Genomic DNA, 27,848 nt, shown 5'->3' on the forward strand with positions numbered 1-27,848 from the left:
TCCTTAGGTCTTTGTGGCAATGAGCCTATAAGTCTTCTGCTCATAAGTGTCCTGAATATGTCTTCTTTTGTCCATAACTGATCTTTTTAAAGGAAATATAAAGTCTATAGAATTATAAAATGTTTCTGAGTTTTAGGAAAATTGTAATTGGAAAGGAAAATTAGTAATTGATACTCCAAAGAAGCATAAGCTTAACTCTTTATAATTATAGGTTCTATAAATTATTCTAATTTGTTTATATTGTATAGTACCCATGGCATTTATTGCCTTCCAATGCAGTGGAAAATAGGTCTATATAGAAAACATGTTTGTCATAGTTGTTGGTCTATATGTTGGTCCAGATTTGAGAATGTGTTTAAATTCTTACCTTCTACTGAGTCCCCATTTCTCACTGAAAATCAAACAGCTGCTGGTACCTAAAGAAAATTTTTTTGATCAGCCTTCCTGCTGTGTGCTGTCACTCGGTGTCACATGCTCTCAGCAAATGACTCTTGTATCTTTTGGCTGATTTGAAGTATCTGGTTTATTTCAGGTATAGAAAATCATGATGTTAGTGCTGACAGTTCTCTGGTTCAATTACTTCTCATCCCAACCACTCTGCAAAAGCAAAGAATAAAAGTAGGAGATGATCCCACAGAGACTTTGAGATAAGAGATTCAGAACCTACTTGACAAGTGACACATACTCTGTTCTTCAGCACTATTTAGCACCTTTTTGATCTTACATGTCTTAAGATACAAGTTTTCCTATACTCACTTTTTTCCTACTCCTAAATTCTCTAGCTAATCCCTGTGTTCCCTACCCCTTAGTACTTCCAGGGATTTTTTGACCCTCAACAGTCAATTCAGTAACTTCCCAGTTCCCAAAGCAGTCTGGATGATGTTTAAAGACCAAGGGTTTTTAATAAGAGGGCTCTTGTGCAGATTAGCCTGAAACAATAGAGGGCTACATTCTAGCCAGCTTTCCTTTGATGGACACATTACTTAGGGATTTTATCCTGATGGGTTCAGTTGCTATAAAACTGCACAGCTGAGGGAGTACAAGAAAGACTGACCAGACCAATACAGTGTTCACTGTTGACAGGGTGAAGAATTAAACTAAGATATGAACAAATAAACAGTTAACAAAAAATTTTCATTTTATTTACAAGCAATTTAAAACATTTAAAGACAATGAAAAGCCAGTAGACATGGTAGAAATTACACATAACTGTGAATTTCTTCTCTCTTAAATGAAATGTAGTCTGCGGTCTCTCTAAATCCATGTCCTGTCTCCACCCTGGATACTGCATTCAATTCTGCAGCCTCCCCCCAGTCTCAGTAAAAATAGAACTGGAAGAAGATTCAGAAATGGTTGACAAGGACAAAGGCATAGAAATGGGATTTCATAACTGAATTAAAATGGTAGGAAAGTATGAAAAGGGCACTGCTTCTGTTTGTGGCAAAGCTGTCTAGATAATAAAAGCAGGCAAAATCTTAAGTCTGTTTGAATTCAGTACAGATGATTTCCTCAGTGCATTTGCATCTCTTGGTGATACATTGAAAAAATTATTATCAATTAATTTGTTATTGCAGAACAGGCCTATTGCCTTCCCTGCCTACAGGCCATAGTTTCATAAAAACCTTTAGGCAAAAGGAAGTGATACTGGAGTCTCCTTCCCTGGCAGGGTGGAACTGCTAATTTGAAGGTGTCTTCTATCACATCACCGTATCAGAATTGTGTATGTGGCGAGGGACTTCTGCAGGTTTTGTAGTCCAGCTTTCTCCTCATGGCAGGTTCCATTAAAGCAGGTTGCTTTTAGTGATGTTCAATTGAGTTATGTATATCTTGAAGGATGGAGCTGCCATAGCCTTTTGGGGCAAATTGTTTCCATATTTGATCCTTAAAAAAAATAAAAATAATTGTTTCCTATATTGAATTGCTGTAGGTTGTGCTCATTGCTTCTTGAGCCCCTCTGGGACAAATGTAGCTGTATCTCTTTTACACCCTTCCATTACGAAGTGCTTCACAGCATGATGATCTCCACTCACCATCTTTAAACCTGGGCAAATCTAGCTCTCTCATCTTGTAGGTCATGAAGTGCAGCTGCCTGAGCAGTTTGGTAGCCTTGATTTAGTGTTTCAATGGCTTTCTTAAAATGAGACACAGAGCTCCAGATGTGGTGTCACAAGGGTCAGATGGAGGGGAAGAATCAGTTCCCTCCAAACACACCAGTGGTACTCAGCCCAGTTTGCAGCTGGGCACATTAGCTCCAAGAGCACATGGTTGACTCACATTCAGCTTGTCCAACACAACCCTCAGCTCCTTTTCTACAAAACTGTTTTCTATCCAGTCAGTTCCCAGCCTGTCCCACTTGGGGGGTTATGACAATCCTGTTGCAGGGCATCGCATTTGCCTTTGCTGAACTTCATGAGGTCCCCAAGAGCTAATTTTTCCAGTCTGACTAGGTATGTCTGAGTAGCAGCCCTGCCTTTTAGTGTATCAGCCACTCCCCCCAATTTGGTATCACCCACAAATGTGCTGAGAGGTCACTCTATCCCATCATCCTGGTCATTACATCAGCCATTTCAAGAGTCCATGTTGATGTAACCTATATAAAGAACACAAGTCAAATATCCTTCCAGAGATATGCTGGAGACTTCAAATTTTGCTTTAGAAACACACTCACATTGCATTGCCAAGTCTCTTTTTTTCTCAAGATATAAAATAAGAAGTAGCCCTGAATTCCACAAGAAGCAGGTCACGAGTCTTTTTTTGGATGCAAATGCCGAACGTAGAATTTGACTTAGTGCAAATCTTCTGAAAGGCAGAGATGACTGTCAGAACCGAAGAGCTAAGCAAGCCGGAAATTATATATAGAGTCCTTCCCCAGCATCTCCAGTGTGTGCCTTTGCTCAAGACAGGCAATGTATTTCAATGCCATAAAAATGGACAGAACTGCATCGGTAAATACGTGGTACTCTGGAGAAGTTCTTGCAGTCTTGTTACTTGCCTGGGTGGTGGTATGGACAGAATGGACTCTGTGCCAGCAGCTCTTGTGCTAAAGGAGCAGAGGGGAGAATGGGGATCAGGAAAAAACCAGAACTAAAAGCATGGGAGAAGAAAACTGTAGGAGTAATTCAGCTCCTCTGCAGACATTATTGCAGTTTCAAGAACATTTCAATAATAACCTTTCCAGCACAAAACTGTCTGTTACGGGCAGTGACACACTACATGGTGTTTTTGCAGCATGAACAGAGTAACATTGCTGCCAAAGGGCATGGAAAGGACACTACAGACACAATCCCCAAAATTCTCTTGGGGCATATTGTGCTACTCAGAGACTTAGTATTACCAGAGACATTACAAGTTATGCCAGAGGCTGGTGTAGTTTTAAAGTTGGATTTTTTTGTGTATGCTAGAACTGGATCTGAGATAATACATGTACATTGCTAAATACTATAAAATGGCTTAGCAGAATGTTTTGTAATCTTCCACATGGAGCTTGTCTCTCTAAACTTGTGTTTATAACTCCTTTACAATTTGGGACAACATCTACAACATTAGCTGAAGAAAACATTGATAAACAGGAAGCATTGGTTGTGAAAAGGAACTAAGAGAAGATGGAAGGACATGAAAGTGAGGAAACCCAGCCAAAGCTCCAAAAATGGGAACAAAGGCACTGAATATTTCCAAACAAATACTCAGATAATTAAGGCTGTTTGGTTTGGTATTTTTATGAAGACAAAAATTATAAAAAAGTTACATACTATGTGGACACTTAGTGTCTGAAGGAACACACACTTGTAAAGAATACATTCCAGGCAGAATCTCTGTCCCAGTCCAATGTTTAAGAAGACATGGGGTAACTTGGAGACATTTACCAAGTATAGCAACAAGTAAATGCAGTTATTTGACTTAACTGCTGGGAAGTAACTCTTCAGTTCTAATTATTCTGATACCCTCACAGTAAGGCATGTGCTTCTTTCCTTATTTTCCTCCAGGAGACAGTGTCACAGAAGAACCTAATCTGGGACTTAACCTGGGATGCAAAACATCAAATTCCTGTTTCCCAGCTCTGCTACAGCCATCATAAAGCACCTTAAGCAAATCAGCCTGCCTCCATTCCCATCTCTAACAATGGGAAAATAATTTCTTTCACCATTCTTTATTAGTTCATTAATTCAGTGGGGCAGTGAGTATGTCCTGTGGCTTAAATGCCACATGCTTAATGCTGTAGGCATATTTTAGCACTTTGCTTAGACACCTACAGACCCTAGTACTTCTGTACTCAGCAGCAGCAACACTACATTGGTTCACAACAACTAAATGCAGAGTATATATAAATTTGACTAAGGTAGGTGCTATGCTTTTTCATTTCTCAAGAAGAATAACTGTTCTTATGAAATAAAAAAAAATAACGGAACTATTATTACTACAAAAATGCAGTTTTTCAGCTGTTAAGTCAGCAGGAAATCTACTGTTACACTTTTTGTACGATCACTATCTTCACCTGATCACAGGGTAGTGGATAACTTGCACTTACGTTAACTATATTTTAAGCCATTCTAGCACTTTCCATAAACATTTTACCATTTTGGGTTATTATATTCTGTTGTTTTCCTGCATGTACATAATCCTGGACCCTGAGAAATGAGGCTTTTAGAACTCATTTAACAAGTTTACCAATAGCAGTGTTATGCTGTGAGAATGTTCCTCAGTACAGCCATGTGTCTCAATTATATTAATCTATTTCTCAGACTTAAAAACAAAGTAATCATAAGGCACATGCAGCCTTGTTTGAGAAAGTATATTTGAAAAGCAAATGCTTCTCCCCACCCCTGCACAGCTCCAGTTGACAGTCAAAAAGAATTCATCAGTAAGAGGGAAAATGCTATTTGTCACATATGACTTAGGCCAGTTTCCAAGTGCTTCCAATAGAAGAAAAGAAACACTACAAAAAGAAATATGACAGGTCTACACTGCCACATAAGTTTTTAATTAAGAAATTTAAAGGGAACTAAATATAATTTTAAAAAACATTATTCTGTCATTGTAATCCATATGAACTCCCAGTCTGTTACTAGTATATTTTCTTAGCCATATGCCTGGCAATTAACTGGACAATCTAGCTCTGCCTCAATAAACGTATTTCCTTCTATCAGGTTTCCCCTCCTCTCACCAATTTCACTGGATGTTCTCCTTTGAACTTTTACTATACTCATAGGGCTCAGAACTCATGACTTGCATTCCTTACTTCATCACTGTATACAGTTTCTGTCCCTACACATCTTTGTGTACTTTCTGATTGAAGCAGCTGTAGTCTGATTTCAGTCTCATTTGATTTTTCAGTGGTTATAAGGTTATACTTTCTTCAGACAAAAATATATCAGCTGCACTAACGCATTGCATCAGTCACCCTCCTGAAGTACAGCATGAAATGTAATTCACCTTGCTCCCTTAGATACTGTTTTCATTGTCATATGCAATGGTATGCTGGATGGGATAGTGTTCAACTGGAAGTTTCATTAAGCAGCTCTCGGACACCATTAAAGTGTTCTAATAGGTGTGACTTATTGAGCGGAAGAGTCGGTAAACAAATGAAGTATAAGTGACAGTACGAGACCAGAGTAACAGTAATTAGCGATGTGACTCCATGAGTAATAGGAAAATTGCCATGACCCAGTTGATGGCAATAGCAACGAAATCTTAAAAAAAAAAAAATTAAAAAAATTTCCCCATATGGGTTTTCTACCAACACTTATAAGGGTCATGAGCAACCTTTCTGATTGCCATACAACCCACTTCACTCATATTCCACTCCAGATGTGTTAGGACACAGTGGCAGGTGTGCTCCCCATGTTGTCCAGAGCCAGGCGCAGGGGTGGAAGAAGGATGGGCTGGCAGCATTGTCCCAGCACCTGCAGCTGCTTGGTACAGATCTGCCAGGCATCGGGGCTTCACAGGCAGCCTCCAGCAACCTTCCGTTCTCTGCAGAGCACCAGCACTTGGGTGGGAACCCTGCTTCTGCTGTGTGGAGTTCACACTGTCACCCTCTGCCTTGCCAGGGGCCATGCACAGTCCTGGCTGAGCTGCCACACCTCGCCTGGTGTTCCGCACGTGGTTGCACAAAGGCCCACCAGGTGTACAATTGTTTATCAATATCCTGCCTCCGATCAATGTTCCACATTTATCCCACGCTACCCTCACCTCAGTGCCAACACAAACATTTCAGAGAGCCTGGATTAATGAGAGCATAACAAAAACAAATCTGATCTGTTTGTGCATGCTTTTTGTCTCTTGGAATCACATCACATATGATTTTCCACCTCTCCTGAATAAAGAGGAATGTTATAAAACAGAAATCAGAGCATTTTAATGCAAAAAATAGAATTATCCCTCAGTACGTGCATGAAAAAACAATTTTATTTCTTTGATGAAAATACCATTCACAAAAACCCCCCACCAAGCTACCAGCTGCTCTCCAATAGATGACATGACCAAGAAAAAATTATTGGTAAGTGCCATAAATAAAACTAGTTTTATTTCTCTTTTCATATCCTAGCAGTGTAGGCCTCAGTGGGATCCTATGGGGGTAATATCCTGGAATATAATAATGCAAAAAAAAAATAAAAATAGTATGTACACCACAAGACAAAACACATGCACACAAAATCAATACTCTGAATTTCAGGGCTCCTGATTGCTTAAACAACTGACAGGAAATGCACTGGTTTCAGTGCAATAGTAAAATGTCTGAAGAAATACTTGGAAAGTATGAACACAGAAGAAATCACATAAAAACAAGTGGTATTGTCTGTGTGTGGAGAGAGGCAATGAAACTGACTGTGATACCTAGTAATATGTTTTACAAAATAATGCAAAGGTTGGAAAGGGAACGGAAAAATAAGCAAATATAATACAATGTACAAAAAATACTCACTTTAAGAGTCTATTTTGTTTGAGGTACAATTAAAAAGTTTTTATCAACCTACAAATATTCGTAACCAGTTTATGAGTTGGTTGTTCTTTAGTCATCCAAGGAAAGGAGTAATCAGTAGATGAAGTCTGGCTGATGCAGACTCCAGATAGAGCACGTCTTCAGCACTGGTTATAATTAACCACTAGACTAACTTACAACACAGTTCCTACTTTCCTCTTCAGATCTAGATAAAATTACTGCTGTAATTCAAAAAGAAAATATAGCTACCAGAGCAGAAAGGTGTGGAGGAGCGGAGAGGCGGCCCCATCCCAGACCTGCGGGGTGTGACTCCTTGTGCCTGCACCGCGCTCCGCTGCCCGAGTGACAGGTCCCAGCTCTCGCCGGCTCTTCCAGCGGCAGCTCCTCCCTTCTGGCCAGATGGACAGCACAGCTTGGACTTGGGCTCCGGCTCCGGGGGACCCGGCTCGGGGCAGAAAGCAGCCTGTTATAGCTGGCACGCCGCCGCTGCGGCTCACACGTACACGCTCCGCTGCCGAGTACACGCCGCTGCTGGGACCCGTACCCCCGCCCGCCGCTGCCCATGGCACCGCTGCCCCCTCTGCTGCTGCTGCTGCTGCTGCTGCTGCCGGTGGTCGGTGAGTAGAGCAGAGCCCCGGGCCGGGGATCGGCATCCACACGGTCCTTCCCGGCAGGGAAGCCGCCCCATCCAGCGGCTCCTCCGCGGGCTCGGACCCGGTGGGATGGGGCTTGGCAGCATCGGGGGGCAGGTGGGAAGAGGGGTAGAGAAAGGAGTCTTAGGAGAAACAGTGACGGGAAGTGCCTGTCTTCCCACGACGGAGAACAGTCCCTGTGACAGGTGGCCAGCACTCGGGCACAGCTGGGTGGGACTCGCCCACGGGAAGCCCCGATTGCCGCTGCCAGCGGCGGCCGGAGCTGCCCTGACAGCCGGGGACTGCCCACGGGAGCGGGGCTGGAAGGGCGCACGTTACTTCTGTAAAGTTCGTCAGTAATGTGCAACTCTGCTAACCAAGAACTTTTCCGTGCTTCAAATCAGTTTGCAGCTTGCACGTTCAATAACAATATTTCTATAAGGCCAGTAGCTTTACTCCCACTCTTCTCCGGGTACTGGAGTGAGTTGTCGCAGAGCTCTTGAGTTACTAAGCAGTTCAGAAGCAGGAATTAATTGGTAGAACTGAGACTGCCTACAAAACCCTAACTGGGTTATTCTGAAAAATGAATCAGTTCTTCATGAATGAGTTATAATGTGAGAATATAATTAAAGGACCCCTGCCTCACACCTTTGCACAGCCAATTACTCACTTTGCAAATATTTAATTATTTTTTTTTGGTCTCCTACATCCTATTTATTAATCAGTGTTAAAGACCAGTTGTAACAATTCACGGTCCATTTCCTCGTAGGTTTTCTGAGGTATTCATCAGTACAGTATCTGATTGTACTCATTTCTCTGAAACTATATTATCATCCCTCTTTTTCAGATAGGTAGGTGGGCTGACACAAAAACACATCCTCTGACTTAAGGTTCCCCTGGGGACATGGTGGAACCCAATTTTACCTACAACCTATTCTATGTAGAATTACGTGGAACTTCAACTGCTCAAAGCCTGGTTCTTGCTGAATGCTGTGGCAGATTGGTACTCCAACCCCAGGACATTCAGCGGGCTGAGAGCCTACTATTTGTAAACATCAACAGGCATTGTTTTACAGTGATTAAATTAACCTCATGCTGAACCTTTGTGACTGCTGTAAGGATAAAATCCTTAAGTAAAAGATTCTCTTGCAGTATTTTTTTATTCATTTCTACACAGCTTGCAAATTCACCACCACACCAAATCTTGCAAATAGCAAATAGCAGGATCCTAAGAGAAGAGCCTCAATTCATTGCTAGAACAGACTCTGGGCACAGAATGGAGCAGGGTCTGGGGGGAGGCAGTTGTGTGATTAAAGCCCATAAGGTAAGGTGCTTGCATAATGGGGCCAATTAGGGCCCCACCAAGCTCCCTGCCCCAGTTCTACTTCGTGACTTCAGATTGCCCCTATGATTCCTTCTGCATTTTGATCATCCTCCAGACTTTATCCTTTGCATGGCACAAACCTCAGCAAGAACATTAAGGAAAGCAATGAAATCACTGCTTCTGCCAGCTTTGAGTGCTCATTACAGAGAGCCTGGCTGCGCTCTGATAGCTGAGTCAGGCACCTCAGTCACTCACTCCGTGGGCAGTGAGGAGCACGGGAAATGCAATTCACCTGTTTCCCAATTGGTCCAAAGTACCAAAAAGGGCAAATTTAACCTTTTAAAAAATTTACATGTGACCAGAATTTTTGGAGATAGCATGTAAGTTGTCTGGGCAGTAAAATGAGGTGAAAAAGGCCATTCCTGATGGCTTATGAAACAAGTAGTAAAAATCTAAGCAAAATCTAAGGTTTCTATAAGGCATACAGTTCTTTTTTTCTATACCTTATAAAGCAATTAATTTAAAATATATACAATCTGGCTCACTCCCTTTTTCTCTACCTACAAGGTGCATGCACACAATCTGCATGACAAAATCCAAAAATCCAACTAGATATTGAGGGACAACTCAGGAGTGCATAATCAAACTCTCAGTCACAAAGTCTTCATAAAACAAAAAAAAAAACACAGAAGATTTCAAAACCTTAATCATAAAATATTTGGAAATATGCAGAATATCAACTTACTCTCTAACTGTATTCCACAACATATTTGATAAAACACTTTGGAGATTTTGTTATATGGCAAACATACTGATGTTATCATCATCATTATCAACATATTGATACTCTGATTGTTTCCATAGTTCTGTGCATTCTCAAATGGTATTTCATTGCTTGCATTAACTCAGCTCATGAAGCTGTTGTGACAGACTATCATATTGAGAGTATCTATGCTGTGCTGGTTTACAATTGGATGTCCAGATCCTGTAATACAAATATATTACAAGGACAAAAGGTTTATGTCCTTTTCTTTAAGACATGTGGCATATTTTACTTGAGGTCCTCAGGTACCAGTCAGTTCATCACTTCTACTTGTCATGGATTTAAATCAAGGGACTGGGAATTGTCCCAAGTTAGCAAACAATTCTCTGATGAAACCAGGAACATGACTTGAAATTTCTTATTTTCTTCTTCCTGACTTTTATCTCTCCTACACCATCCTTCCCCAGTTGCCAAGAACTGAGACACAATGTAAAAATTCTTCACTTTTTTCAGAATCCCCAAGGTCATGCAGAGCAAACCCAGCTTTGCCATTAACCATGGCTCCTCCAGACACTACTGGCTGTCTAAAAGAGTAACCATTACTAAATACTGAAGAGCATAACCAGTTGTCACTTGTAATGCTGCAGCTTTATTGCAGGGTTTTCAGCTCAGAATATACTGAACTTGTACTGACAATAAAGATAACACTTTCAGTCTATCATAAGGTTAATCTGTTTATTATCAAATGGATGCTTCTGCTACCCAGAACTAATATTTCACACTAAGCATACAGGTAATGGTCTGGAACAGGAGCCATGCACAACAGATACTGTTCACTGTCTTAGCAAGGAAGTTTAGTGGCAACTCAGCAGTTTTGAAATGAAACTGCAATCGACTACACAGCAAGGAAGCTTTTCTTAATTCCTCAGGATATGATTGCTTTTAATCAACAGCCAAAGCTGCATGTGCAAGTTTAAACACCCTTGTTTCAACACTTCTGCCCCTAGATCACATGCCCAAAAAGCACGAGGGACAAGATATGGGAGTCAGGAAAGCACTAACTGCTGCCTCAGGACTCTTCCTAAGTGTTTTTTTACTGTTTTCACACACAAACCAATTGAATTTCTTACTAAGGTGATTTCATGAGGTGCTTAAATTCTATTGTTTCTTGACATTACAAGTGCCAGAGATCACCAGCATCCCACACATTTCAAGTTACTCAACTGTGCTGGGACCGGTATTTTTTCTGTCAGATTTTTCATTAACTGATTAATCATATAATCTGTTATGATATAATCTATTACAAAAGATTACTCTATTGTGCCATTATAATAGATTATGTGATTACGCAGATTATATAAAAACTGCATAATTATGTAGTTATTTTGTAGGAAAGTAACTATCAAAGTCTTTAACAACTAAGTATTTTTTTCTGCTGTCTGTCTCCATCACAGGTATTATCAGTTATTAAATCTTAATGTCTTTTGGAATCTGTAACCAGTACTGAAGTTTAGCTTTATAAACTCTTCTCCTCATACCAAAATAAGTAATTAGTTTAATTAATAAGAAGCCTTCTAAAACTAATTTGTTTTCTAGTCATTCAGCTTTTTAAAATTTGCTGTGAATAACTTGGAGCCTGCACTGCAAGGAGAGGCTGCCCATTACCATCAGGATCTTCAGTGTGTTAGTTCAACCTCTCAGGATGACATGAACCCCTAAAAATGTCACCCAGAGTCTCAGTTTTCTGGTGCTTCAAAACTCTTGCTTTAGTACTGATATGGGATGGTTAAAATACAGTACCTTAAGTAAGTTGTGTTCAGGAGAAATAGTAGTGAGAATCACTTAAACAGCAACCCCAAACAAAAGTAAACAGGAAAATAACCAAACCCCACCTTTCTAATTTCCCTGAAAAAGATTCCAAGCACCCACCCATTTCCTTGCCTTATATCCACCACACCATCCCCACCAGTTATTTGGCTACTTTGTCTAAAAATGAGGAAAACCAAAACCCTATCATAAAGGACCTATTTGTTCCAATGTAAAGCACTACATTCTACAAAATAACATGGGCAAAATTGCATGTTATGTTAAAAAGAAAACACTGCAACCCTGGGGCAGCTAATCTTAGCAACTGGGTGGGTCAGGGCCACAGAACACATGCTGGCCCTCACCAGTTGGAAGACTGGAAATGACTAGTCTGCCATTGTACACTGCCTCCATAGGAGGAAAGCACTGCAGCTGTTCTCAATGTTCAGGATTCTGCTCACTATGAACTGGGGACAAAGGGACTGGGTCAAGCAGCGTGGCCCCAAAGTGTCAAAAATAAAACTGGACTATTTTCAAGTCCTGTAATTTATTATCAATGCTTTAAAAAACCCAAACAATCTGAACTATTTTATATTTGCATGTTGGATTCAACAGTAGTTTTTCTTCCACAGTTTATAAAGGCACTTTTGGGGAAGCCCATTTGAGAAATCGAAGAGGAATTCTGGAATTAGCTGGAGCCATCAAATGCACCACAGGGCGCTCTCCTTTTGCGTACCTCCGCTATGGATGCTACTGTGGCCTGGGAGGAAAAGGATGGCCCAAGGACAGAGTAGACTGGTGAGAGTAATGATTTATCTGACAATTAATTAAATGCTGAATGCAGATGATGAATAAAAGGACTAAAATAGAAATTAGGCCTATTTGAGAGAAGGAACTAAGTTTAAATACACCTCAGATTGCTAGGAAACTCTGAAACATTCAAATTGTGTTTCTGTAGATCTGCAGGAGCTTGCCTTTAATTCAAATTCTCATTGCATTAGTACAGGATTCACAGCACAACTGAGTTTCTTTGCTATCACTATTTAGCAAAGCGTTAAATAACTAAAGACTTGTTGGAGAAGCTTTAAAGTTCAAGCATTGAAGCTATCTAAATTAAAAATTAAAAAACTAAAAAATTAAAAAACAGAGGCAAATAAAAATATTTTGATTTTACTATATTCAATGTTATTAATATTCAAAATAATACATAAGAATTACTCAAAATTCAACCTAGTAAAAATTCTAAAAACCAAACCTTTCCATTTAGTACTAAATTTCAGCATACTATTATCAATGTAATTTGTAATTGTACATTAACTGACAAGAAGATGATTGTCTGGGTTTTGTTCTGGTTTTGTTTTGTTGTTGTTGTGTGGTTTGGGTTTTTTAAAAAAATTATATTCATGAAAGGGAGTTACTGAGCTGTGTTGTTCAACTGTTAAGTACCACAGGATCTTTACACAGTGATCTGTGGGGAATGACCAAGTAATCACTTAATAAGCACAGGAAAAACAGTAATTGCAAAGTGAGAGCTCACAGCATTAACTTTTCCTATTGCAGACAAATTCCTCAGACAACCTAAACACCTACCTATCTGATGGTTTTAGTCTACCAGGAGGAAACTGAACCAATAAATGAAGGAATGAAATAAATGAATAATGACTGAGTACTTGGTGGACACAACCAGTTCTTCCAGCAAAGTCAGAAAGGAAGGGTGTAATTAGTTTGCAGCAAAAACTTACAAGTTGCCAAATTTCAGGTCCTTGTTGCCTCCTCTACTTGGTTTTCTGGGCTTGCAATGACTCCACACCAGACACACTACAGCAGCATATTTTAATGCCTTTTTTTAACATTAAAATCTCATTAATTCTTACCTGTACTGCTCAGTTTCACAATGTCATAGAAAGACTATAAATTCTTTGTGCCAACTATGATGAACAATTTTGAAACAATAATTTTGAGCAACTTTCCAAATTTTCTGATGATGAGCTAACAGTTGATATTGTGGAAGGTGTTAGGAGAAAAGCATACTCACGCTTTATAATATAATATAAATTCTCATATAATTGTGAATGCCCTGAAGATTCAATTAGCTCAATGTATATCAGACATTTTTCTCATCACTTATTACATGAAAAAGTAGTAATTTTTTCCAATTACCCTGGTTTGGTTCCTGGGCAGGTAATATTTGTACACTCACTGATACTGACCCTTTTGTCACAGCTGTAGTAACCCATTGATAAACCCCACCCAGATTGTGTGACCATAAATCACCATTTCTGCTCCTCTCAGGTGCTGCTTTCACCACGACTGCTGCTATGGGAGGGCAGAACAAGCGGGTTGTCAACCAAAGACTGAAAGTTACCACTGGGAATGCAAAGACAATTCTGCTGTGTGTGGTGAGTGAGCACTTGGGAGTTTTTTGGTGTTGGGTTTTGGAGCTGGGTTATTTGGTTTGGTTGTTTCTTACTTCTACTAATTACCTCATTAGAAAGGTATTTTCTTAACTGTAAAACTCTTAGTTTACCATCATTCCTTTTATAAGTTTTATTGCCAGGATACACTGTGCCTCCAGATAGCACAGCTAAACTGATCAACTGAATGCAGTTTCTTCTTAATCCTCCCCTACTGACTGACATAAGCAAACAAAACTGTGATCTAGAAGTATCTATTACCTTTTCAGAAAACACAACCACAACCATCCTCCTTTTACTCAATGTTTACATCTGCTGAGGAACCCAAACAGAAGACAATTGTAACAGTTTAAAAGGATCTTTTCCCTACTTAGTTGAAAATATTTTCCACTATTTGTAAGTTTATAATGGACAAGGTTTTGGCATATTTATCCCTGAGCAATTGCAGTGATGGCTGAAATTTATGAATGAATTCACAATTACAGTTTACAGTTTCAAACAATGAGGTAATAAAATATTTGATGAGTATGTGTATTTCTGGAAGTTAAATTAAAAAATATTAATTTGAAAATATTTACATGACAAGTGTACAGATTGCTGACCACATCCTGATAAATTTTGTTTGATTGCTTCAAAATATATTTGCCATGCTGAGGTAAGGGAAGGACAAAGAGATCACCAAGAAAGAAAAGCCTCAAAAAATGGTTAATGGAAAGCAGCTTTTCTTTTACATTATTTGTTCACAACTCCCAAAGTTTTAACAAATACATTCCAATATGAGTCTCAAAGACTCATTAAAACTGTAGCTTCTCACAAGCCCCCAGTATTTCTAGTTTTTTTTTGTTGTTATTGTCATGTTTTTGTAATTTTGTTTGTTTGCTGGCTGTTTGGGATGTTGCTTGCTTTGTTTCTGTTTTGTTTTTTTTGTTTTTGTTTTTTTTTTTTAAATCAGGTGCTTGGTCAGTTACTTTGTGTATAATTTTGCACTTCTACCTAGAACGCAAATGAGCTTAAGAACTGGCTATTATTTGCACTATAGAAATGCAAAAACCCTTGCATAAACTTGTTTAAAACAAGTCTGAGTTTCTGACTACCATGGTTTAAAGGCAACAGCTGGCCATTCACAGAGAACACAAAACACTCTCATTTCATAACTCAATTTAGAATTTGCCTGACCTGAAAAGAAATGAAAGTTTGGACATTACTTCCTTTCCTCCTTCACATTCAACCTTTACTTTGCCCAAGTGTCCACCTCATTCAGAATTTCTACTTGTTCATTTCTTCTTCATTCTGCCCCAGATGTACAAAGCGATTTCTCTCTCAATTAATTGAGAATCAAACTGATTAATCATATTACAGTCCGCCCTTATTTGGCTGTAAAGATTCTGCTCCTGACAATATTCAAAATACTGGCCAAGATAGCAGGCATAGTGTCAGGAAACCAAGTCCCTGATGTAGCATGGAGAAGATAATGTGTGGAGCATACCAGGAGAAGAACAGAAGGAGGAACAGTTCTCAGTTACCATGTTTTGATTTTTTTATCCTATCATGTTGTTCATGCCATTTGTGCTATTGAGTAGCTCTAAGGGCAGCTAGTTGCAGCACAAACACATATACATTAAGAACACTTCCATTTCATGGCAGAATTTGAGTTCATTCGTAAAACTGAACACTTGTTCTGCTCCTGGACAAATCTCAAGCAGAGACTTGGCTAAGCTTTTAAAATGGTAAACACTCAGGCAAAATGTCATCAAGGATTCTTCAGTTTACAGACAGTTACAGAGAGAAAAAAACTACACACTTCTGGGTTGGCACGCTGAACCCACAATACATTGCTGTAGAAGAAAATGTTCATGCCAAGAAGGAACACTCATGCCAAGAAATCTGTTAAGTTACAACACTACAATTATAAAACAAACATGACAAGACATGGATTTTGTCACACAAACACACTTTTCCTAACTTCTTACTGAACACCTCAATAAAAAAAGGTGGGCAGTTTAGGCTGCTATAGACTGGACATGGAATACATCTGCATGCCATGTATATATCCCATGTATTATTTTTAATGCTATATCCTATAGCAGATTACAAAGGGTATGTGAATGGAGTATCTTCCCAAAGTCAAGTTTCACTAGAGCAAGAGGGAAGGCAGGGAAGGTTCCATACCGCTTTCTAAAGTGAGATCAGTTATCAGAGTTTCTTTATTAAAAACTGGAAGAAGAGTATTTAAATCTTTATCTGGCTGCTGTATTTTCACCTGCCAAGATTGGCAATTACTGACTGATCCACAGGTTCTTACCAAAGCTCAGTACAGCTCCTGATGCACTTGAAATGTAAGGCATTTTTATGGCAAATGTGGAATGTGAGGGAGCAATTCTTGGTATTCCATTTAGGATTTTCAATTTCTTCAGACTAATATCAAACTTACTGTGTTTTCTTTCAGACTCACTAGAAGATAAATGTCAAAAAATGGCATGTGAATGTGATCGTGAAGCTGCCAAGTGTTTTTCTAAAGCTCCCTACCATAGAAAATACCTTTTGTGGCCAGACTTTATGTGTGGTGAGATTCAGCCTTTGTGTAGATATTAGATACATGACTCTTGTATATATTTAAATCTACAATGACTTTTTTTCGGCCACAGTAATGACAACAAACGATTTTCCCCTTTCTTGATACTCCCTCATTCCACCTCAGCCTCTCCACCCCAAAACTGCCAAAGTAAACATTTTTCCTCTTATTTACCTTTTCCCATACACTTTTATTGACTAAAAAGAAATCTGAGTTTATCAGCTCAAGGAGTAACTGACAGTGTTAATTTTTGTTTATATTCAGATTCACAGATTTTTCAGATTGATAATATCATTCGCTGTGAACTTTTTAACCCCCCTCTCCACTGGCTATAAGATACAAATAAAACTTCTCCACTAACAAATCGTAGCATTTTTTAACTTTGAACTGACTGGAAAAAGTGCATGAAGTGACAGTATCAGCACAAGGAGCCCTCTCATCTACATTAAACACTTAGTACAAAGCCTAATTTAAGTGTTGAATTTCATTCACCTACAGTAATTTTACCTGCATTGAAGACGGCCTATTATACTATTTCTTTTCCTAGCACTTACTTTTTAAATAGAGTTTTCTAAACAGCTGCTTATTTGATATGGCTCAAACTCCTTACTCTATGTACACCCTAAATTTCCTGTATGCACAGAGAGTACCCTTAGAACTTTAGAGCCAAATTTAAAAACGCAAATGCAAACCATCACAAAAACAAAAACAGGAAAAAATGTAGAAGTTGTTGGGACCAACTGGCTTTCCCACAAGTGTTTGATCCTGCACAGTAAGAGTTTATGAAGCTCAGAAGTATATACAACTCATCAGGATGTAAAGCTGGTTTTAGCTATAGTCACTTCATAGATACTTTTAACCTAACCCTTTGGGAAATCAGTTCCCTGAACTGCTGAATAATACACTTTTTTGTAACTGCTGATTTTAACAGTTATAGAGCCAGGAGTGGTTTATGTCTACTTTCTCTCACCTAAACTTAAAGATGCAGGGCTAAAGAGCAGTCAAAGCTTATGACATATATTTCAATATACCAAAAAAAACAACAACAACAACAAACCCAAAAAACAAACAAACACCCCAAAAAACACCAAAAAAATCCCCCCAAAAACCCCCCAAACAAAATAACCCACTTCTATTAGGAATAGTGAAGATTTCAAGAGAGATCTTTAATTGTGAAAAATATTTATAGCAAATTTAGTTCACATTACTGACACAAATGAAATTAACAAAACAACAAATACAGAATGCAAGGGGACAAAGTTCTCAAAAAAAAAAATCTTACCTTTTGATTCAAAGGAATATACAGTAACAAATGTCAATCCTGCTTACCCAAAATAATTTTCCAGTCAATATTTGCTCACAGATATAGACACAGACATTATATTGCCATGAGTAATTACAGGGTCAGGTCACTTTTCCAAAACAATCATTTTTAAGAGATAACCCTGCGTTTAAGAATTAGCAAGAGAATTCAAGATGAGAGAATGAAAGGAGCTATTGATGAAGTCTAACTGATCTGAATAAAAAAAATTTCCGTGGTAATTACCACATTTTCCAAGACACAAGAGAATTCAAGTAGTCTTTGCCTTCAACTGCAGGAATTTTGGAACAAACTCTACTGTGAGACTGCGTATGTATAGGGCAGTCATAATGCTGCATGTAAGGAAGACTGAAATAAATAAAATTCTTTCAACATCAAGCCTATCCAGGCAGGGCATTCCTTTGGCAAACTGAAGTTGAGGAACACATTGCTGGTATGAAATGCTAAGTTTAAAAAGAAAAAGAAAGAGATCACTGTAGCAGTGCAGAAGACACTGATTTTAAGGCAGGCTTGAAAATACACAGAATGCTCAGGACAGAATAAAGAAAGGGATCTGATACAAATAGGGTGAGATGACTGTAAGAGTTTTACATGGCTATATAGGAATGTACTTCTTTTTATCAACAGAAAATTCCTTTTTCCTTCATCCTCCAACTTGGAATCAGTTTAATAACTTACCTTAAAGCTTTTTTGCCTGTTTAAATTAACATAGTCCACCATTTTCACTGCCACATACATGAAGAAGAAAAGCAAAGTTTACTCAAAATGTCCATTTTTAGAAGCTAAGCAGCTCAAGAGTTCCAATGCCAATCACTGCACTTGTGTCTCCAGACGCCTTATCTCTGTAACCACAAGATCAATGTTTATAACTGGGTTAAAATACAAGGCCCAGTAAAACAAACAATTGCAGACAAACTGAGGAATAAAAGGCCAAAAAATGGCAACAAAAAGTCCCTGGGTTGAGACTTTCCAGAAATGTCTCCACATTCTGTGAGGAATAGTCCTGTGAAAAAGGAAAGGAAAAGGCTTAGAGGAACTTTCTGGTTTGTTTTTAACCAGCTCTAAGAAAAGGTAATAGGTGCTACAGCTTTAAATTACTTAGCCCTTACTTGGGTACCTGTAAAAAAAAAACAACATTTTGCACTCCAGGAAAAACTTTCCTAAAACCCAGTAGTACCAGATTTAAAGAGGAAGCACTAAGTCAGTGCACTTAGACCTGAAGCCCAGCAGGTTCCAGTGCCACATCCCAGCTGTGCCTCAGGTTGTCCTATGTTCCCTGTGCTGTTCTGGGCACATTCTGCCCTCTATTGACTGGCAAAGGGAAAACCCACTACACACCAAAAGAAGAATTTCTCCCATACAATTTCCAAAGATCACACCAACTATGAATGTTAATATGCTTGAGTTAAGACTGAGGCAGTAACAGAAAACAGAAAATCTGGTAAATTATCAGAACTAGTATCAGTATAACTAAACTTACTTACGATTATGAAGACTTATCCTGTAATAACTACACTACTGTATCATGACTACATTCTGATGTATTTACTTCTCAGCTGACAATACCAGGCACTGTAAGAGGCAGTTCTCAAGACAAGGTTTAATATCTGCCAGTGGTTAAGAATGTGCTTGTTACTGTCTCCACATTTGCTACATCTGATAAGTAAAACCACCTCTAAGAAACCCTTGGAAGCACGCACAGAAATAAAGGCATACAAGATCAAGCAATATGGGAATGCAGATTCACGTGTTGTTAACAACCTCGGAGTTTGGGTTAGACACTCATTTCAGTGAGCAGCTGTGAAATTGTAAGGCTGTTACTTTCTCTTTATAAGGCTGTGTACTTCCTATCCTCTTCCAAAAGCTTTGTTAAACTTACTTCAATTCTCTTCTTGACCAGAGCCTCCAAAAGGAGAATAATTCCAGAACAGAAAGCAACATGGCATTTACAATTATAAATCTTGATGTCCAGTAGTGCACATCTAGCCAATCCCAAGCAAATTCAGCTATCAGCTGGTATGGCAAAAATAAATACTTTACAGTGAATTCTCTCCATTGCCTCCAAGAAGGATCTTTAAGGTCCTGTAAATTAGGATAAAAAGACTGTTAATCAATTTTATATTAAACTGATTTAATACTGGCTTATTTCCACTAGTTTTTTGTTGAAAAGCTGGGGGTTTTATACACTGAAAGCAGTGTTTTATCTTTATTATACTTGTTAGTAGGTAATACTGTAATGCAGTAATTTCAATTAGATTAGAATATCACTTTCTGTAGTCATGTGAACTTCAGAACAATCAGTTTCACACATTTAAAGTCTTAAAAGCCTAAAATCAATCCTATTAAAAGTAATGGTTGCAACACTGATGATTGCATACAATAAAATCAAAGAACTACTTACTCTGTAGGTCTGTCCTTTTTAAAGTCATAGTGTAAAGAGATGAAATGATGAGTAATTACATCATGTGGTTTTATGCGGCTAGTCTTAAAATGGTTATAACTAAAGCAAGTAGCATATTTAATGTTTTAAATACTTACAAGCAGTTTTGTGACAGTATCTTCATACTTGTCTTCTTGCATAGGACAAATTGTGTGGATGAAAGGTAGGAAAGCTTCTGCATAATCAAACAAATATAGGTATAACATACTGAGTCTTGGAGAACTCTTCAGTGCATACAGAAGAAAGAGTGATTTTCCTGGGTTTACGGCCTAAAATATATCAAATTATCAAGTTTTAATCAGTGAAAAAATAAAATTAAAAGGACATGCCAGTTCTCAGATTTTCTGACAGTCATTTTTCCAAGGGTTGCTTTTCAAATTCAACAGTTCATTAAACTGAGCAGGTTTTACACAGGTAACTCCACTACTTTAACACTCTTCCTGGCTTTAAGAGAATCTTCTTTCAAAGGTATTACTTTAAAATAACTAATATACATGACATGACACACTTCATATTAAATTCATTAATATTCATATTAAATTTACCTTATATTCCCAAAGGTTTTGTGGTGGTTTAACACCTAAAGTTTTCACACATTCCAGTTCTGCCATAATAGCTCTCCTATGGTTACTGTTCTCTATACTGTAAGGCTCTTTGGTGAAATCCTCCTCAGTCAGTGTTAGGAGGAGTCTACAAAAGCAGAATTAAGAAGGTAAACAGTGCCTATTCACCAAAAAAGATGACTAACAAATACATGACTGCACACTGAAACAATAAGCTACTGATACAAGGTAGCACACCTTTTGAGTTAAAAGAATCATAGAATACTTTGGGTTGGCAGAGACTTTCAAAGATCATCATTACATTGCATATCAAGTGTTCTACACCAACTGCATCTCAGAGCCTGGGTTTTAAATTTCCTACTTTTCTAGTTTCCTCTTGCCTGCTTTCAGCATGGCTCTTGGCTGGAATACATATGCATATAGCATATGCTTATTTCCACAAGAAAAGAAAAGTGGAAGGGGTGGATAATACCTCAGTAGAATTTTACTCTAGGTATCATTTCAGTCTGTATTTTTAGCATTTTAAAAAGTTCTTAGAAAATTTTCAGGGAGCTTGCTAAGTATCTACTACTAAAAGTTTTCAACAGCAATTGTTAAAACTTCTGAAATTTATTCTTTTACATCAACAGAATATTCCCACTTCTGAAATTTATTCTTATACATCAACAGAATACTCCCATAATCTACGTAACACAGTATGGTCATTCACAATAAGCCACCCCCAATGAATCTATCAGTAGTCCAATCCCATAATAATTGTCCTTGACCATCAGGTCTCTCACCTTCCATTTACTTTCTCCAGTAAAAATCTTTCTTTGTAATGTGAAGCCCATGGACCCAGCTGCTCCAGCCAGAGTATCACTTCCTCAGCAGTCCACTTAGCAACAGGCTTGTGGACAAGAAGATCATCTTCAAATTCTCTGCTACTCCAGTGATAGCCAAGAAGAACTACCTACAGGTAAATACAAAGAAAAATAAACAAAGATCCTTTACTTGAGAAGCAAATACATGAATGATATAAATAAACACACAATAAGAGGCTTGACATGTAGAGTTTTCCATTTCATGGAGACTAGAATATTCAGGTTATAAGAAAGTATTTTGAAGTTTTAGCCACTAACTTCCATTTGCTGCATACTGCAGTTCCTGACAGACAGCTCTGAAGGCCACTTACACTGCCCAGCTGGAGTGTCTTCTGTGCATGTAATTTAAGGATATTTCATTGCATGCTTAAAGAAGCAGACAGGGAAAACCAACCAGATGAAACTTACTGCTACACAAGTTAAAGCTGTGAGAACGCCTGAGAAAAACCCTCCTCGAGCATTAATTCTTCCTGTGCTCCGAACTGCAGGCATCTGGTCATTCCCATATTTTTGGAAAGTTGCTAAGCTCTGTGCTACATCACTGTTTTGTTGAATATCTTCTTTTCTTTGTTCAATGGCATCAGAAAATAGCTTTTCAATAACATCCCTAATAGGAAAAATAAAAGCTTAATATTCAGAAAAGAGGCTAATTTTTGTATTTGTTTTCCAGCCTTTACTGAAGACTACCATCTTTGAAAACAAGAAAAAAAATAGTTATTAAAGCTTAGTAAATTTAGAGTTATATTAATCACTGTCAAACAACATTTTCCTTAGCTTCTAAAGCTAAAATTCCACAGAAATCCCAAGTTATTTTTTTATAAATATGAAGAAAAATATAAAAATATATAAAATATCTGTATAAAATTAGAATTCTGTGTGCCACTGGCAAGCCTCAATTATTAAAAAATGTTAAGCAAAAGACAACATAAAAGCCTACCATCAATCCTACCACCTACTTATTTAAATATTATTAATCCCAGATAAAGTGTTATTAACAAAACAACTTGTGGGTAATTCAAGACAGCAAACTGATGTTTTTAGCTTTGTTCTGCAATATGAATATATTTCTTCCAATAAATAATTTCTATTACAGAAATTACTACACAATTATCCAAGATCACTCTAATTTAGAATTATTAGAAAACAACCAGCAATATTAGAAGACTGAGGATCCTGCCTCTCCATCTCCCAAAAAATTTACAAAGCGGGGAAAGCCCTCCCCCCCAAACAAACCTCCTCCCTCAAAACTAAACCAACCAACCTGCCCCTTAATTCCATGTGCTTGAACAGTTCATTATGAGTGCATAAGCTGAAAGTCTTTGGGATTTAAATTTCTTTGTGACAGTTCAGATTACCAATTATATAAGAATATCTGCAGAAAACTCAAAAGGTTTTTCAAAAAGAAGGTTTCTGTGGTTCCATTTATGTAAAAAAGACATTCACAAAGTAGTTCACTCACCTGAGAAGGATGTTGACTTTGGGGAATCCTTCCCATTTTTCTCTGCATTCAGGGCATTCATTCTTCTTGGATGATACCCACCACAAGGCCAAGCAATGCCTACAGAAGCTGTGCCCACAGTTCAGGGTGGTAGGATTGATCAGAATATCATAGCAGCAGTGGCACAGGAACTCACTGACTGATATCTGCTGACCCAGGCCAGGAGTAGCACATGGTTCAACTTTTGCCCTCTCTGTTTCCCCTTGTAAAGTCCCATCTTCTTCCATTTTCCTTTATGCCTTACACAAATAGAAAGCTCTCTTAGATCTTCAAACCAGATAAGGCATTACTTCTGCAAAGCAACAAGAAAACAGCTATTATAGAAGTTTAGAATTGTAAGAAATGTGATTTATCATTGCACCACTTTTGTCACTTGGATGGTGTAAAATTTTTTTAAGTAACTCAGCCCTCCCCAAAATGAAACATGATCTACTTTTTCAACAATATATTCATTGCCAACAAAACAATCAAAACCAGATTCTAGATGTAAACAGCTGGGCTCAATCTCCCTATGCTTTCTTCTCCCATGTTACAAAACACATGAAAGTCAAACAAAATAACTTATTTCACATTACTTTTGACAGTAGCTTTAATCAGGGTTTTAGTAAAAGAAGCCAGTCAAAGGAAGAAGTACCATCAGAGGATACAAAAATAAAATACCAGTATAACATACTGATCTAATTTACTTCACCCCTCTTCCTCTTCCAAGCATATGGAATAAAACATTACTAACAGAGGTCAATGCTAGACATTGCTGGGCAATGTTAAAAGAAGTTTGATCCACCAAGTCACCTGCTTCAGAATGATAAGATACTGATCTGTACACCTTCTCATCAAAGCTCTAAACTCCACACTAATTTTATTTGTAGCCACTTTGTTAGTATTAAAGAAAATGCACAAATAAGAAGAGTTTAAGATGGTTCCAGGCTTACAAAACATATGAACCTATTTGCTTGATGTTCCTACTCCATTCTCTTAGATAGGAGAATATAATTTCTTAAGAAAAACACTTCTGCAGATCACTCACTCAATACTCATGATATATTAGAAGATACCAAGAAGAAGACTATTTTCCCCTCAGGCACTACCAAACCAAAATATGATTACACTCTCCACCATGTGGCTCCCGCTTACTACTAAGTTACCAACTTGCCATTCAGATCAAGCACGAAGAGGTAAGGACGCAAGCAGGTAAAGAACAGAAATTACAAAAAAATCCCAAGTACAGAAACAGAAACCAATAGTGAAATTAGAATCCTCAGACTTCCAAACCTGTATTTCCCTGGCAAAATACAGGCTGTCAGCTTTCTAAAACAAACCGGAAACAGAACTTGTAAGAGAAAAAAGCAAGATCTTGCACCTCAAAGCATTCTAGTTTTCCCTTCAGACAGAAACAACAGCATTTATGTGGAAAATAGAGGAAAAATATTTCACCGCTCAGTCTGCGCCAAGTAAGAGCCAGCAGCAGAATGACTCCTGGCTCCTCTCCTGTCTCTTCCCAGCTCCAGCTTCCTGCCCTCCGCGCTGCCTCCTCAGGCGCGGCACGGCCGGGCCCGCGGCGCTTCCTACCCGGGCAGGGCAGGGCCGGCGCGGGGGGAACCCGGCCCAATACCCTGCAGCCGGCTCGGCCCCGGCCCGACACCCTGCAGCCGGCTCGGCCCCGCGGCGCCCCGGCTACCGCTGCTTCCGCCCCGCCCCGCCCCGCGGGCACGGCGGCACCGCCGCTCCTTCCTCACCACAGCCGCTCGCCTCTTTATTTCAAGCGTTTAAAATCATCTGACATGAGCGCTGCTACACTCCCATTTCTGGGAATACGCCCACTTCCATATTCATGAGAACTGAGGTACCTTTGCTTACTGTACACTACGCACTCAGATAGCCTTCCTTCGCAGAAACTGTTTAAGGTTGATTCTACAATAAAGATTCGAGGTTTAACGAGACTTAAAGGTGCTAGTCTGACTGCAGCGCTAACGCATCCTGCACAGACTATTCGTACCACATAAGAGTTTATCTCTCCACACATTCACAATTACTTCTCTCAGTCTCTGTTCCCTTTCTGAAATTCTTTCTGAATTTTCTAGTCCAAAAAAAACTGATTCACTCCTGCCTGCCTTGACGGGAGGTTGTATCCAGGTGAGGATGGGCCTCTTCTCTCAGGGAACAAGTGACAGGACATAGCTTTACTCTGCACCGGGGCAGTTTTAGCTTGGACATTAGGAAAGGGTGATTAGACATTGGAATGCGGTGCACAGGGACGTGGTGGAATCACAGTCCCTGGAGGCATTTAAGGACTGGACATAGCACTGAGTGCCATGGTCTGAGTGATCCAGTGTGTTTGGTCACAGGTGGGACTCGATCCCAAAGGTTTTTTCCAACCTAATTGAGTCTGTGAGTTTTTGAAGTGCCTCTGAGATGCATTTTTTTCAACTGTTCAACACAGTGACATTTTCTTTTAAGATTTTGTTCCAGTTTGATACAAACTACAAGTCCAGTTCAAATGACATTTAATTATTCTAGCCTATTTCAAGAAAGAAAATAGTCTCTCATTTTTTATTCTCTCACATTATCTATTTTTGTCCAGAGAACCAATAAGCAGATTTTTAAACTACTCTAGCATGAAAGAATTCAACCTCTTCTAGATCTGAGGAAGTGCATCTACCGTGGCACGCAAGGTGAAAATCCAGAATACTTGTTCTAAAATACAGGTTTTTACTACTTTTTAGTGTCTTTTCACTTAGCTTCACATTCAATGTTTGGTAAAGTAAAAGACCATACAAGTGTTTGGTAGTCTGTGCAGCAGACTTGAATGATGTGAAAACATGGCCTTTCTGTTCCAGTTTATAAAACTTCTTACATATAAAAAGCTATGGAATCTCAAACTAACTGCTTGTATTGCCCTCTCCCACTTTCTAGGTGTTCCTTCTGCTTACGTAACAATACATACATGCTGAAGTAAAAAATGTCTAATCTGTAAGACATAGTACTTCAATTCATATTGAAGCACTTTATTACAGTCCCTTACTGTTTGACTTGCAGTTTATTTTGTGGGTGAGGGAAGCAAAGAGTTCCCCAGATTTGTCAGCTACTTGGGGGAAAACAGTCTTCTAAAACAGCCATCAACCACTTTGAAGTGCCATGAGCACTTTAACTAGAAACTGCAGAAATGCATCTTAAAAAACAGAAGAGTAAGTAGTATGAAAATTTTAGGCTTCAGCCAATTTACTGCAAAATAAAAACATCTCTTCCATTTTAACTAACATCTTACTCGGAGCCATTTAATCATACTAGATTATTTGCTGGGAATGTCTATTGAATAAATTGCTTATTATTATTATAAAAGGCAAAGCTTAATATTGAAGAATCTTGAAGAACTCTCACTCTCTCCACTAAATCCTGCATAATTCTTTATCTTTTTCTGTATGCAGAAATTACCCCCCACAATTTCTGCTGGAATTCTGGAAAAGATGCTTTATGAGCCCTGTAGCACAAACTCTGAACTCTTCCGCCGCCCGTGCCCACAACTCCTGCGCTCTGCCCCTGTGCAGCACCTTCTCCCTAGGGCAGCTCTTCCTCCCGCAGCGCTGCTGCGGGCCCATCCTGCTGGGCGCTGAGCGCTGCTCCTTTACAGAGAGGTGTTCAAGTGCCGCTTCTAACAGGAAGACGTTCCTTCAGTAATACGCCAAAACCTGCAGTTCCCCTGGAATTATCATCATTAAGGCATCGAGCTAGCAGTTCTGCACCATCCTCCTGGTGTCTCCTAGGCAGTCCCATCCCTTCTTTCTTGTTAGTGATAGCTACGCATTTCTGGCTTTGAGGGCAAGGCCCACATCCATGATACTTCACCACACTCCACAGAACTGCGGCTGGTGTAAGACTTCCTTCCCTCCGGCAGCGCTGCTGCAGCCATTCCTGAGGCCCGCTTGGAGCACACAGCAGGCTGCCGAACTCACCGCTCAAAGCCGAGCCCCCGGGCGGACAGGGCGGTGCGGCCCTGAGGGCTCCGCCCCGGTAGGAAATGGCGGCGGCCCGAGCTGCTGTGCGCGCTCACGTGCGGCGCGCGGGGCGGCCCCGGAAGCGCTCGGCGGCGGCGGCGGGCGGTGCCGGGCGGTGCCGGGCCGAGCTCCGGCGGGCGGGGGCGCGGGATGGAGGTGATCAGGAGCAGTGAGTGACCACTCGGCCCTGCGTCCCGAGCCCTGCGCTGCTGGCGCTAAGCTGGTCCGGCATCCCGGCGTCCTGCCCTGGGCTGGCGGCCGCTCCGGCCTCAGCCTCTCCTTCATGGCGAAGGGGTCCCCATTCCCCCGCTCACGCATGAGGCGCGGCCCCGAGGCTGAAGGGGCGGCGGGCAGGCCCCGGCCACCCCTGCCCGCCCGAGGGGCGCCGGGCTGCCGGAGAATGTCGTTCGTAGTCTCAAGTGTGTTTTAACCCTTTACCCGCAGATTTTAAGGATAACCTTAACAAAGTGTATGAAGCCATTGAAGAGTCGGACTTCCTGGCCATCGATGGAGAGTTTTCAGGTACAGTTGCACCTGTTTTGTGATAGCGAACTGTTGGCACTATCTGAGGGGGTGGTTTGACCTCGGTGCCCGAGATCGTTCTCGTGATGTGTCTCCTGGTTATCTTGAAAAAACTAAAGCTGTGGCTACCACAAAGCGATTGAACCACTTGTTACATGTGCGATAGCAAGGCTTTGGTCAAAGATACATGTCAGGCTC

General features: G+C 39.7%; 3 protein-coding genes across 11 annotated transcripts in view; 2 read left to right on the top strand and 1 right to left on the bottom strand.

The window, feature by feature from the left end:
- PLA2G10 (phospholipase A2 group X) overlaps positions 1-17,224 on the top strand; it is a 29,612-nt gene extending 12,388 nt beyond the window's left edge. For 3 of the 4 annotated variants that reach the window (XM_088064024.1, XM_088064022.1, XM_088064023.1), the window contains 3 exons: positions 12,098-12,263; positions 13,758-13,864; positions 16,326-17,224. In XM_088064024.1, the coding sequence (XP_087920150.1) occupies positions 12,098-12,263; positions 13,758-13,864; positions 16,326-16,471 (419 nt within the window). In that variant the 3' untranslated portion in view covers positions 16,472-17,224. Of the gene's footprint in view, positions 1-7,359; positions 7,558-12,097; positions 12,264-13,757; positions 13,865-16,325 lie in introns of those variants that run through there. The other variant, XM_014252531.2, reaches the window with a different exon arrangement.
- A 405-nt stretch (positions 17,225-17,629) lies between these two features.
- On the bottom strand, positions 17,630-27,171 carry BFAR (bifunctional apoptosis regulator). Of its 4 annotated transcripts, none has more exons than XM_088064365.1 (8): positions 27,087-27,171; positions 23,098-23,428; positions 22,047-22,245; positions 21,558-21,727; positions 20,758-20,902; positions 20,311-20,481; positions 19,652-19,854; positions 17,630-18,775 (listed from the first exon to the last, which is right to left on the bottom strand). In XM_088064365.1, exons 2-8 carry the CDS (start codon positions 23,361-23,363, stop codon positions 18,583-18,585), a joined length of 1,347 nt encoding a protein of 448 aa, XP_087920491.1. In that variant the 5' UTR covers positions 23,364-23,428; positions 27,087-27,171; the 3' UTR covers positions 17,630-18,582. The 4 variants fall into 4 exon arrangements, with proteins under 4 accessions (XP_087920491.1, XP_014107953.1, XP_005522950.1 ...); XM_014252478.2 differs by lacking the exon at positions 27,087-27,171 and adding an exon at positions 26,685-27,073; XM_005522893.3 differs by lacking the exon at positions 27,087-27,171 and adding an exon at positions 24,571-24,801.
- Positions 27,172-27,203: 32 nt separating this feature from the next.
- PARN (poly(A)-specific ribonuclease) overlaps positions 27,204-27,848 on the top strand; it is a 46,932-nt gene continuing 46,287 nt past the window's right edge. For all 3 annotated transcript variants that reach the window (XM_005522894.3, XM_014252463.2, XM_088064349.1), the window contains exons 1-2: positions 27,204-27,297; positions 27,573-27,650. In XM_005522894.3, the coding sequence (XP_005522951.1) occupies positions 27,279-27,297; positions 27,573-27,650 (97 nt within the window). In that variant the 5' untranslated portion in view covers positions 27,204-27,278. The remainder of the gene's footprint in view (positions 27,298-27,572; positions 27,651-27,848) is intronic.

The sequence above is a fragment of the Pseudopodoces humilis genome, chromosome 18 (assembly GCF_049639895.1).
Source record: "Pseudopodoces humilis isolate 2021_Gansu_Grassland_sample_001 chromosome 18, ASM4963989v1, whole genome shotgun sequence".
Taxonomy (NCBI): domain Eukaryota; kingdom Metazoa; phylum Chordata; class Aves; order Passeriformes; family Paridae; genus Pseudopodoces; species Pseudopodoces humilis.